This window comes from Anomaloglossus baeobatrachus, chromosome 6 (assembly GCF_048569485.1).
Source record: "Anomaloglossus baeobatrachus isolate aAnoBae1 chromosome 6, aAnoBae1.hap1, whole genome shotgun sequence".
Classification (NCBI taxonomy): Eukaryota; Metazoa; Chordata; class Amphibia; order Anura; family Aromobatidae; genus Anomaloglossus; species Anomaloglossus baeobatrachus.
The window spans coordinates 215,684,754-215,697,618 of record NC_134358.1 but is presented as its reverse complement, the minus strand read 5'-3'; the positions used below and the strand labels follow the sequence as shown (position 1 = coordinate 215,697,618).

The following is a 12,865-nucleotide window of genomic DNA, read 5'->3' as shown; positions in this document are numbered from 1 at the left end:
CACATAAAAAAATAAACGTTCATACTCACCTTACCTCACTCCCTGCAGCATCGCTCCTCTTCCGTTTGTGCCAGCAGCAGCGCTGGAGTGTGGAGTTGGCCACGATCCCTGCAGCATCGCGATGTCCTCCTGTCTGTGCGGCGACTGCGTGTGGACACGTGCGCACAGCAGTGACATCATTGCTGTGCGCACCGCTAGTCTCCACACAGCCGCCTCCGGCACAGACAGGAGGACATTGAGGTGCTGCAGGGATCGTGGCCGGTGAGTTATACTGATTCACTGCACCCCGCGCTGATGATGATGCGCGGGGGGCAGTGAATAGAGCTACACATGATCACTCCAGGCTGTAGTTGTCAGGGGTGATCATGCGGGTAGGCTGTTTAATATGCGTGCATTCCCCGCGCATCACCCCACCCACCTGTCAGCGCCAGCTTTTGCGCTGAGAGATGATGGGCGGTATGATGGGCGTGCATATTAAATAAGCGGGTCCACGTGGTCACAGCAGGCTGCTACAGCCTGCTCTTGCCACCGATGACCCGCTCCACCGCAGCACCTTCATTTCCCGCAGCCCTACACTCAGACTATAAGACGCACCCCCCACTTTCCCCCAACATATGGGGGGAAAAAAGTGCGTCTTATAGTCCGAAAAATATGGTAATTTTACTTGTCTCTAACCAGCATATCAAGGATATGGAATGTGAACATGATGGGGAACTACTGCTGGATGCTTCACAGAGAAGATCTGCAGGCCTTCTATAACAAAAATGGTATCAAGTGAAGCTTTGAAGAGAAAAGGAAAAGGTTCAATAATTAATTTCCAATAAAGTTGCAAAATGAAAGTTCAATACATTTTTCAATATAATATTGTGTACATTTTTAGCTACAATAAAGATTTTTAGTATTCATCTCACTTGCACTTAATTTCACATATGTTTTGTGCAAACTTCATACAGTACGTGATGGTAAAAAAATTGATTTTTTTTTTAAATCAGGACATAAGAAAACATAAGAGTCAGTCACTGGATTTGGTAACATTTTCATAAACCCAAATTTTGAATATTTCAAAATTGTGCAATAAAAAACAGCATCTGCAAGGAGATGAATTAAAACATCAGAAGCATCACAAAATGCTTCTTCGGATAAGGGTGGGGGAAAAAAACACCTACAGGATGGGTGTAATAGACCAGTAATTAGTGCTTGTGCATATTCAAACTGATGTGGCCTGAATACCGAAACTACATCCATAATATATTAGAACTTTTTAACCATGAATACAATATAAATTCATAAGAAATATGGTGCATAAATACATAAATAGCTTGTTTATGCACTAAAACTACATGTTACAGAATTGATCATGCATTAATAATTTGATCAAATCCATTTATCGATATATGCGGATAGTTTGAATTCCACATTCCAAGACACATATAAAATGTATTAGATAGCAGGGTATTTACAACGATGTATGAAAAATATGACATTCTAATATATCAAATGCTAATTGCAATATAAAGATGATCATAATTATTAACATTAGAAAAAAAATGTCCAAAGATTACCTATCACAAGTTAATATAAATAAATGAGATCATTTTTAAAATGAAAGGTGCTACATCAGAAAAAAAAACACTTAAAATGTTATATAATAATAAAATAAGTCCTCCCTTTGGCTGATGACCCAAGAATAGTCAGGACCAGGGCCGCAGGAGATAATGACTTCTTTTGTTTAGAATAATTTTAGCAGTTTTTGAAATAATTTCTCTGGATGGACAACCCCTTTAAGAAAACAGTGAATAATTTACCTCTTTGGATTTTTCATTTCTTCTGTTACATAATTAATACAGTCCCAGCCAGAAAAAGAATATAATGCAGAGTAGAAGGCCATAGTTAATGACCCTATATTAGTTTTGGAGCCTTCAAATGATCTTTCTAGATTATAGGTGTTACCTGAAATGACAACATTAAGTAAACATTTGCAAATTTCATTCAAATTTGTTTTCAGAACTGTGCGTTAATATCTAAAATTTTGTAGTTATTTATTTTATCAGAGAAAAGATGGATATTCCTAACATTCATTTATTTACAAGATAGACAAAATTGCTATAAGTAAAACAAATGCTTATGATATTCCAGGTCCAGCAATACTGGCATTTGCTAGATTGGCCGATTACTGCTGTGGGCCACTCACTCTGGTTACTTGCCTTTGATGTTGTAGCCAAACAAAGGAAAAGTCCAGCAACAAGGGCCTGAAACTTTATGATATAGCGCTCTACTTAAGTGGATGATCAGGAGTAAAATACGGGTACTCAATCTGGCATAGTTAAATGCATAAAGACCATCTGATGAGTGCCATCTTTTCACTTCTTTGGGATTCCTTTGATGTTGAGACAGGACTGGAGGAGGTCCGTGGTTGAACTCCTCTTGTCCTCTGCAGTAGCAGCAAGACCTCTCCGTTCCACCATTGGGAAAGTAACTCTACAGTCTTCCAAAACTAAGCAAATTTCTATGTGTCAAACTATTTCATTTAATAACTAGAGATGAGCAAACCTGAGTTTCGGTATATAATACAAACACAGACTTTATAAAAAAAACAGAGTTTGGGTTCGGAGTTTGGCTGCTTTATGTATGCAAACCACTTGTGCGAGCATCGCTGTGCTGGGGTACGCTCGCATTGATGCAGTAATTCATGCAAAAGGAGCCCTGACAAAGTATTGAGTGCATTTACTGAACAGACTTTTCAGTAGGCGCCAACATTTCTGAGTTTAAAATTATTTTTTCAGTTGGTCTTATATAATATTCTAATTTTCTGAGATAATGAATTTTGGGTTTTCATTGACTGTAAGCCACAATCATCAACAGTAACAGAAATAAACACTTGATATAGATCACTCTGTGTGTAATGACTCTATATAATGTACTGTACGTTTCCATTTTTGAATTGAATTACTGACATAAATTAGCTTTTCGATGATATTCTACTTTATTGAGATGCACTTGTACATAGAGAGGCCGTATATATCTATAATTTGCATCTGGCTTCCCTGCCTGCAATCTCTCAGTGCAGCAGTGTCTGAATGGTAGAGCTGCTGCCTAAGGATAATAACGCTCACAAACTCATGAGTTCTAATCCTGTTGCAGGAAGCCAGAGTAGATGAGAATTTAATCTATGCGCTGCTCTTCTTGATTTAATTCATTTACTGAACTGAGAGGAGGAGCAGGGTTAAAAGCAGTGAACAGCGGGACTGCGGGTGTGAACCCTCAAATCAGGACAGTCCCGCTGAATCCGGGACATGTGAATGAAAATGGCAGTGTGAACAGGGCAATACTATATCATTAGTAGAGAATAAAGCAACTGGATATGGATATACCGTATGAACAATAGAGTATAACAGCTTGGTATCCACCAATATTAAATACGCCTAAAATATAACTTTTAATAAATATATTAAAATAAAAGGACCAGACATACATAAATAGCGCAATAGCGCCTAAAAATTGTCAATTGTGATATCCTATATCTGGAGTATTAGAAGAATACTATCACAGACAATAAATGATAGGCAATAGATTGGTCGGCATTAGATAACCCTCAGTAAGTAATGCAAGGAGGGAAATAAAAGGCAACAATCTCACCCGTCTTCACTTCATTAAGGGTGAGTGTTCCTCAGCCGCAAGAAGGTGTAAGATACGGAGTTGCCACATCAATAAGATCCTGTGGCTTCCACACGTATTCCACGGGTTCTCTTTGCAAACAACTCCGATGTAATATAATAGAAACTTTTTCCTTTTCTCAACGCGTTTCAATAAATCCATAAATCATCAGGAGAATTAGAAAGGAAATGTGGTGTCTTTTAATGGAACCGGCATATCCGCCATGAGGTTCAGACACCCATCCGATGCCACATTGCTATGTCACTCCTAGGACCGGCACTTCAGCCACTATATGGGTCCAAAAAGATAATCAAATAAGTCTCCAAAGACAAAGGAAATCGGCCTCACCACATCAAACAATAACAGTTCGGAGGGCCACAAGCAGTTTGTGTACTTACCAAAGTCCTGACACGTGGCGCTAATCGGTACTATGCCACCGTACCGAGCGCCAGCATCAGGTTTAAATAAGAGAGCATTACCGCTCTGAAACCAGGCGTGTGACGTCACATCCGTCCCACGGGTGCCCGCCCACTTCCTGCGGGTCATCCCGTGTTGAGACGCATGAGACCCAGGAAGAGTCCTGGAACGCAGGACGCTCCGCGCATGCGCAGATATACGGCCGCTGCCTCTTACAGTGCAGCAGGCACATCAGCCTGCTGTCGTCCTATACGGGAATCTTGACAAAACAAGTATTCCCCAGAATCATGCCCCGTGATAGATTATCACAGGGTAGGTAATCCAGATTAGATATGGCCATGCCATTGTAATAAAGCGAACAATTTTAAGACAACAATTTAGTTGGTGTGGTCCAGATGGATTAGGAAGGGGGGGGGAGGGTTATTGGGGTATTTTTTCGGGGTATTTTTTGGGTGGGAAGGGGGACCTGGGACATTGCTTAGGGCAAGAGAGGGGAGAACTGGTCAAGAGCAAATGAGGCGATCACTGGACCCAAACAGATGGGAAACAAAAAGACCCATCACCATGTACATTTAGCCCTATTTTCTACTCTTGTGCCTACCTATCATGTGGGGGTCGGCACCCTCAAAGGTACGGTGGTTGGTGCCCCCACTCGGCCGTCGTATAACCCTACCAGATGACTCACCCTATAATTAAGTTACACAAAGGGTGCAAAGGATAACATCTCGTTTAGGCCCAGGGGTGCCACTGTCCTGAGCCAAAAGATCCACCTCGTCTCCCGCTTCAGAATCAAATTGTCCCAGTCCCCCCCTCTTACGGGTTGTGGTACCAAATCAATTCCTTGGAAATAGACAGAGTTGGAGTCACCATTGTGTTTTTCAGCGATGTGTCTTGCCAGTGGGGTATCAATTTTATGACGAATGTCCCTTAGATGTTCCCCCACTCTACGCCTGAGCTCTCTTTTTGTTTTTCCCACATATTCTTTAGGGCATGTGCAGGTAGCTTTATACACGACACCTTTTGATCTACAGTTGATAAAGTGCTTGATGGTATATTCCCTACCGGTTACAACAGAATAGAATTTTTTCCCTGTTTTTATTGAGCCACATGCTACACAACCACTGCATCTGTAGCAGCCTTTTATGTCACTTCGAATCCAAGAAGGATTTTTAGGAATAAAGTGGCTATGCACCAGCCTGTCGCCTAATGAACGCGCTTTTTTGAAGGTAATGGCGGGAAATGGTGTTAGAATGGGTGCAATGTCATTATCCATCCCAAGAATTGACCAATGTTTATTAAGGATTTTACGAAAATCCTCAGCTCCATTATTATAGGTAGTGATGAAACGCACTACCTCTTCCTTCGAGTTGTTTTGTGGGGCTGGGTTTAACAGGGATGTCCTATTTCTAGCACTTGCTTCACAGAAGGCTTGGTTGATGACACCCTCTGGGTACCCTCTCTGTTTTAGTCTCACATCAAGGTCTGCCGCCTGTTCCAAGAAAAGCGGGGTCTCTGAGCAATTCCTTCTGAGTCTCAAAAATTGACCCTTAGGAATCCCCTTCTTTTGGCTCTTGGGGTGGCCACTCTCCCACCTCAAGAGAGAGTTTGTTGCTGTCGGCTTACGATAAGTACTGGTCCTGATCTGACCATCTACACCTCTTTCAATCAATACATCAAGGAACGGGAGTCTATCTTTATTCCATTCAAATGTAAACTTGAGGCCAAGGTCATTGATGTTGAGCATTTCAACCATGTCCACAAGTTCCGATTCACTACCCCTCCACAATAGGAACACATCGTCTATAAAACGACACCAAAGGAGTATCTTGTCTGTTGGGATAGATGAATCCTCTCCAAAAATAATAGTCTCCTCCCACCAGCCCAGGGTAAGGTTAGCATACGACGGGGCACTGGGACTCCCCATCGCTGTACCCCTGAGCTGGTGGAAGAAGGAGCCCCCAAACGTAAAGGTGTTACATTTAAGGCCAAAGTCCAAGAGTTCCAAAATAAAGCCATTGTGACCATCATACTGTCTGCCTCTACTTCTGAGGAAATATTCAACTGCCCTCAAGCCATCTTGGTGTCTTATAGAAGAATAGAGTGCTTCAACATCAACACTCACAAGTAGAGTCTCATCATCTAACACCACGCCCTCCAATTTTTTCAAAAGGTCCGTGGTGTCACGTAAGTATGATCCAAGGGCTAGCACAAACGGTCTCAATACCCTATCCACATAGATCCCTACATTTTGAGTGATACCACCAATACCAGAGACTATGGGTCTCCCACGTAAAGGGTAAAGGCCCTTATGAATTTTTGGGAGACAATAGAAAGTTGGGGTAATTGGGGAGGTTGGTAACAAGAACTCGAACTCAGACTTGGTTATAAGATTATTTTTCAATGCTCTCTCAAGAATTTCTGTTAGTTTCTTAGTATAGTTAATGGTGGGGTTACCCTGAAGTTTTTCATAATTATCTGTGTCTTTAAGTATATCCAAACATAGGGTCTTGTATTCACATGTGTCCATTAGTACAACATTTCCCCCCTTGTCAGATTCCTTAATTACTATGTCGTCATCCCCTTCCAAATCCATCAGGGAGTCCATTTCAGACTTACTGAGATTGAATTTTCTCCTATGTTTACTCATAAGGGATTCAAGGTCCCTAGTCACCAGGTTGGAAAAAATGTCAATGGAATTGACATCACTGGTGATAGGTGGCATCTTTTTACTTTTCAATTTAAGGTTTGTGAAGGGGCCCTTTCCCACCGAATTCGGGTCCAGGTCTGACAGATTGAACAGAAACCTCACATCCTCAAGGATATCCTCAGGTATCCCCATTTCTCTAGCTGCTTTTTTATTTTCAAGTGAAAAGTGTTTTTTCCATTTCAACTTTCTAATAAATAGGTTCAAGTCCTTGACCGCCTCAAACAAATTAAAGTCCGTGGTAGGGACAAACGAAAGTCCTTTACTTAGGACCGTCATGGCCGAGGCGGACAAGGTTTTACTGGATAGGTTGATTATCTGGTTTGATCTGTTTGTGGAAACAGATTCGGAGGGGTCTTTTTGCTCCGCAGGTAGTGGCCCTGATCTAAAAAATGACCTGGGTTATGGCCACCCCTGTTCTGATATCTCCCTCTGCCTCTATTTTTGTTTTTACGGTTACGGCTACCACCCTCTGTGTCTGAGGCTTCCGTATCCGTTGAGGTCCCTTCAGTATCACTTGGTTTATTGAATCTATTTATTGGGAAAAAATACGCTTTATTGTCACGGAAGTCTTGTTTATCCCTCACATAAAATTTGTGCTTTTTTTCTTTTAAATGATATTGGTGTTTCTCAATCGTGTTTTGTAAAGCCGTCTCCTTGGCCACAAATTCACTCTCATTTACAAATTTTCTAGTAACCTCCGTTTGCTCTTTTAGTTGGATATCTAGAGTCGCTAAGTTCTTTTTCTCTTCTTCTAATAATAGTAGCATCAATTTTAGAGAACACTCAGTTACTTCCTTTTGCCACTTAGTAGTCAATTCTGAGTTTTTGTAGCGAAAGTTGGGAGTCAGGGATATTCTGAGGTTGCGAGGTACAATTCTATCCTTTAGATAACTTTCAAGGGATTGAATCTCCCACCATGAGGTGATTCTATTTTTGTATACTTTCGTGAGCTCCCTGAAAGCACCATTCAGGGATGGCATATATTTCTTTTGTGAAAAGGTCCCCTCTGAAAAGACCTCCCTAGCCTCTGAGGCCCACACACTTGTGTCTAGTCCTGTCGCCAAAAAGCCAGCCATATCAATAACAAGGATAGAATAAAGCAACTGGATATGGATATACCGTATGAACAATAGAGTATAACAGCTTGGTATCCACCAATATTAAATACGCCTAAAATATAACTTTAAATATTTGATTATCTTTTTGGACCCATATAGTGGCTGAAGTGCCGGTCCTAGGAGTGACATAGCAATGTGGCATCGGATGGGTGTCTGAACCTCATGGCGGATATGCCGGTTCCATTAAAAGACACCACATTTCCTTTCTAATTCTCCTGATGATTTATGGATTTATTGAAACGCGTTGAGAAAAGGAAAAAGTTTCTATTATATTACATCGGAGTTGTTTGCAAAGAGAACCCGTGGAATACGTGTGGAAGCCACAGGATCTTATTGATGTGGCAACTCCGTATCTTACACCTTCTTGCGGCTGAGGAACACTCACCCTTAATGAAGTGAAGACGGGTGAGATTGTTGCCTTTTATTTCCCTCCTTGCATTACTTACTGAGGGTTATCTAATGCCGACCAATCTATTGCCTATCATTTATTGTCTGTGATAGTATTCTTCTAATACTCCAGATATAGGATATCACAATTGACAATTTTTAGGCGCTATTGCGCTATTTATGTATGTCTGGTCCTTTTATTTTAATATATTTATTAAAAGTTATATTTTAGGCGTATTTAATATTGGTGGATACCAAGCTGTTATACTCAATACTATATCATTAGTGGTGAATCACATACCTTGTAAAATGAGGCTCCCCCAAAAATGCACTTTATTATCCAGATAAATTTGGCTGTGGTACTTGTGGTTGAAAAGGATGGGAATCCTAGACTGCAGGTGGAAAGATGCTTGACTGAGACTTGTCAGGATTTTACTGCCCTGTTCTGCATACAATGGCCTCTCTATAGATGGATTCAGGTCTTTGAACAGGACCTTTCACCAGTTTTACATACTAAATTGGCCATATTATGATAAAGAGTGTGGAAACCTGAATAAAATGTATTTTTATATTTCTCATTTCTTTTTGCAGAGATATTTGCTTAGATTTCAATCCCCGCACTTAGTGTGATTATAAGTGTCAGGAGAAGAGCAGAGCTGTCATTACATACATAGTTATGCATCTATCCCACGCATCAGGGAATAATACACACTAATAAATATGTTTTTTTTTTCAGATTTGCAGCCCCCTTTATCATAATGTTACCAGATTAGCATGTAGAAAATGGTGAAAGTCCATTATAAATTACTATTGGTTGCTATATGCAAGTTGACTGTCCTTGGCCTATTTACACTTCTGTGTGCACAGAATGATTGTTATTACAATGTCATGTACTCTGGAGCTGATGTTTTCTTTGCGACACACAGTGAAAATGCTGTAGTTCTACTACAGAGCAGAATTACAGAACAAGAACTGGGCCCATGTGCTTTAAAATGCCAAGGCTGAATTTTAGTCCAAGTTTGTCTTTTTGATGGACTGTAATGTAATTATTGCTCAAAGTAGCTTCAAGGGAATATTTAATCAAGTATATTCTCCCTAAACTGCTACCAGAGTTTTATACTGGTTGGTAACAGCTTTTTAAAGAACTAAAACTATAAGCATCTGAAATAGTCTTTGGAGTATAAGTAAATAAGAAAGTTAATAAAGTACAGCACTCCACCAGTAAGGAGTTGAGAGTGTTCCTTATCTCCTCCAGAGTCATGTAGTCCTTGCTTCTGGTGCATACTAAGGAACTGGGCAGGCTTGTCTACAAACTGTGCCGGCTGAGGAAAGGTGCTGCTGAAGCTTTAGGCTATGTGCGCACTGGGAAATGGAATTTTCTAGAGAAAATTCCGCATGCTCTTAAAGATTACCGCACCCGCGGTAAAAAACCGCGGCAAACCGCACCCGAAAACCGCATGCGGTTTGCCGCGGTTTGCTGCGGTTTCACCGCGGTATTGTTCGCGGTATTGCCGCGGTTTTGCCGCGTGCGGGTTGGGATGTGCTTTATTGCATTCAATGCAATAAAGCACATTGAAAAAAAAAAAAAAAAGTCATTTAATTCTAAGATAGTAGATAGATAGACAGAAGAATAGATAGAGGGATAGACAGATAGACAGACAGATAGAGGAATAGATAGATAGAGGACAGATCGCTACATTTCCCACGGTCAGCAGTGAGTTCACATTACCGGCCGTGGGAAATGACCGGTAATTACCTCTGCTGTCTGCTGCATTCATTCAGCGCTGTGTCTGTGACAGTCGCGGCTGGATGTAAGCAGCGCAGGACCTGTGGATTACGCCGGAGCTCTGGTGCGGGAGGGGTTAATAAAATGGTGAACGAGGCTTGTTTGTTTTATTTAAAATAAAGGATTTTTCGGTGTCTGTTTTATTCACTTTACTTACGGGTTGATCATGTCAGCTGTCACATAGACGCTGCCATGATCACGCCTGGAGTTAATGGCGGTGATCCACCACCATTAACCCCTTGTATTACCCTGCTGCCACTGCTACACGGCGGCAGGAAGAGCCGGGGACACGCCGGTGCTGCCGCATAATGCATGCGACAGTCCCGGGGCAGCTGCGGCTGATATTCTCGGCTGCGGGAGGTGGGAGTGAGGCGGGGGACATTAACCCTGCCCCTCTCCCTCCCCAGCCTGAGAATACCGGGCCGCCGCTGTGTGCTTACGTTGGCTGGAAGGTAAATATGCAGCGTAGCCCACGTTCTTTGTTTTCTATATTTCCGTTTTCTTTCTATGTGTGTTCTATGTGTCTGTGTCTGTGTTCTGTGTCTGTATTCTGTGTCTGTGATGTGTGTGTGTGTGTGTGTTTACTCTCTGCACGGCTTCCTCTTCCTGTAATGACATCACTTCCCTGCAAAACCGCAGACAGGCGATGTACATTACCGGAGGTAAACCACGAAATACCGCAGGGAATAACGCAGGAAAACACAGTGAACCGCACAGAATTTGCTGCCTGCGTTATTCCCTGCGGGATTTCACGATTAACATTGGAGTCAATGTAGTGAAATCCCGCAGCGACGTGCGGAAAAGAATTGACATGCAATTGTTTTTGCTGCGGGAATCCCGCAGCAAAACATGCAGCTGTCAAATTCCGCCTAGTGTGCACAGGATTTTTTTGCCCATAGGTTTTGCTGGTGATTCACTGCAGAGATGTTATGAACATTTTCTGCAGCGAAACATGCAGCAAAACCGCAAAAAATCCGCGGCAAAATCCGGTAAGTGCGCACATAGCCTTAGACTGCTCTCTTGACTGACAGGCAGCACACACCACTTCTGCTTTTCGTGTATGCACAAGGCCCATTATAGAAAGTAACATCTTTTGAAAGCTATTACCATCGAACATAACACTATGATGGAGCAAATAAAACGGCATACATTTTTGACAGAGCAAATGTAGACTAGATAGTCTTATAGGAGTTGTCCACTAATTGGACAACCCTTTCTCAATCCCCATGTTCACCCCCATTAAAATAAAATAGCCTATACTCATCTACACTGCCGGTGTGTCATGCTAGGTACAGGAAAATACCAAGCGAACGGTGAAAGAGAAGGGAAACCCTGTGTCTTTGGAAGGGCGATATTGTGACCCGTGACCAAGCCTACCGCTGGGTCCTGGGTTTCCTCTCTGCCCTAGAAAGGTTCTGCACCTATGCGCTGAGCTGGATACCTGACCCTTAGCTGACCCTGATCTGGGCTATAGATAGAAAGCTGATGGGATGAGCTCTATGTCAACAGCACTAGGCCTAAAGGACAAACAGGGATAACAAACGAGGGAAAACAGCAAACAACTTATCACTAGATGACTCAGTAAGAAGTTCAGCAAAGAGCAGCCATGATCCTACTGAAGATCACCTGCTTACATCAAGGGCTTGTGAAGGAACTGAATATTACCAGCACAAGTCCAGAGAAAATGAGAGTATTTAAATCAAAGGGGAAAAACAGATGATTAGCAGCTGAAGGGAAAAGGAGATCCCCAGAATCCTAAAGGGAAAAGGATGAAAAATCAGCAGAGGAGATACCGACACTGAATACTGACAGCAGGAAAAATAGAAAGTCAGGGAGCATTTTGCACAGCCAAATGCTGTGAACTTCTATTGCCAGACACCACAGGACTGTCTGTCACGCATGACACACCCGGGATATGGTTTCTGTTCCAGCGGTGTTGGAACTCGCATTTCCTGGGTTCATGTAGAATTATGACATGCGAGTCCCGCTTACAATCAGTGCCAGCTTTTCTCTCCCCTTTGGGCATGTAAGTAAGTAACTGGAAGTGAGTGCCAGCCGCAGCTCTCACTTCCTATAAACTATATAACTGTCCTAAGGGGGAGAGAGAAGCCGGCGCTGAATGGGAGAGGGGCTCTCATGCCATAACAATGTTACTTGAGCCCATGGAACATGAGCTCTGATACCACTGGAACAGCGCCAGTAGCGGAGGTAGTTTAGGCCATTTTATTTTTATGGGGGTGAACATGGGGAATGAAAAGGGGTTGTCCAAGTAGTGGATAAACCCTTTAATTCATATTTACCATAGTTCTTTCAATTTGATAGGTTTGGCATATCATTAAGACTTTCGCGACTTAGTTTACACTACCTGTTAGGCCCCCTTCACACGTCAGTGAAAAACACAGAAATTTTTCACTGACATGATAAAGGTGCATATGTCCCTCCATGTGCCCTGATTTTGTCACACGTATGATCTCTGTGTGCTATCCGTGATAATACACGGAGATCAGGCACTTATAATACTCAAATATCAATTGTCCTTTATGAACACACTTCAAAAACTGATCAATAACAACAATCTGAGCACTATAATACTCAGATAAGAAGTGGAGCTGAATGCATTACAATTTTTTAAAAGTACAAAACTTTATTATTTACAAAATGACAAATATAAAACAGGAAAAAAGCCCTCAAAGTGGGGCGCATCATCCCCAGTTAATAACCCTCAGAGAACCATACAAGGATACATCCGCAATTATATGTCATTATACATAGCCACTGCTGGCTGATAACAGAGAC

The 12,865-nt window shown here is 42.0% G+C and overlaps 1 protein-coding gene across 1 annotated transcript in view; it reads right to left on the bottom strand.

Annotated features, from left to right (window-relative positions):
- Positions 1–12,865, bottom strand: part of LOC142244227 (Y+L amino acid transporter 2-like) — an 85,484-nt gene that overhangs the window by 57,891 nt on the left and 14,728 nt on the right. Inside the window, exon 3 of the mRNA XM_075316430.1 lies at positions 1,806–1,950. Coding sequence (XP_075172545.1) covers positions 1,806–1,950 — 145 coding nt within the window. The remainder of the gene's footprint in view (positions 1–1,805; positions 1,951–12,865) is intronic.